The sequence below is a fragment of the Corvus brachyrhynchos genome, unplaced genomic scaffold, assembly GCF_000691975.1.
Source record: "Corvus brachyrhynchos isolate BGI_N302 unplaced genomic scaffold, ASM69197v1 scaffold827, whole genome shotgun sequence".
Classification (NCBI taxonomy): Eukaryota; Metazoa; Chordata; class Aves; order Passeriformes; family Corvidae; genus Corvus; species Corvus brachyrhynchos.
Genome location: NW_008239066.1, coordinates 27,547 through 28,033, shown reverse-complemented (window position 1 = coordinate 28,033; position 487 = coordinate 27,547). Strand labels below are relative to the sequence as shown.

General features: G+C 67.1%; 1 protein-coding gene across 1 annotated transcript in view; it reads left to right on the top strand.

The window, feature by feature from the left end:
• LOC108447915 (vegetative cell wall protein gp1-like) overlaps positions 1 to 487 on the top strand; it is a 3,150-nt gene that overhangs the window by 1,289 nt on the left and 1,374 nt on the right. Inside the window, exon 3 of the mRNA XM_017739206.1 lies at positions 1 to 472. Within this exon, the coding sequence (XP_017594695.1) occupies positions 1 to 375 (375 nt within the window). The 3' untranslated portion in view covers positions 376 to 472. The remainder of the gene's footprint in view (positions 473 to 487) is intronic.

The following is a 487-nucleotide window of genomic DNA, read 5'->3' as shown; positions in this document are numbered from 1 at the left end:
CCACCCCACAGCAATGCCCCTGTGGTCTTCTGGGCCGTGGTCCCCCCACAGCGATGTCCCCCGGTCACCCCAGCCGTGGCCACCCCACAGCGATGTCCCCGTGGTCATCTGGGCCGTGGTCACCCCACAGCAATGTCCCTGTGGTCAGCCCAGCCCTGGTCGCCCCACAATGATGTCCCCGTGGTCATCTGGGCCGTGGTCACTGCACAACGATGTCCCCATGGCCGTGGTCACCCCACAGCGATGTCCCCTCCTGTCCTGGCCGTGGCTGTGACATCCCCCGATGATTCTGGCCTTGGTGGCACCATGGGGACACCCTCCCCCCCCACCCAGTGGTCCCGGCCATGGTGGCCCTCAGGTGACATCCCCAGGTGATCCTGGCCATGGTGGCCCCCAGGTGACACCTAGGTGATCCCCCAGTGGTGGCCCTCAGGTGACATCCCCAGGTGCTCCCATCCATGGTGGCCCCCAGGTGACCACCCCAGGT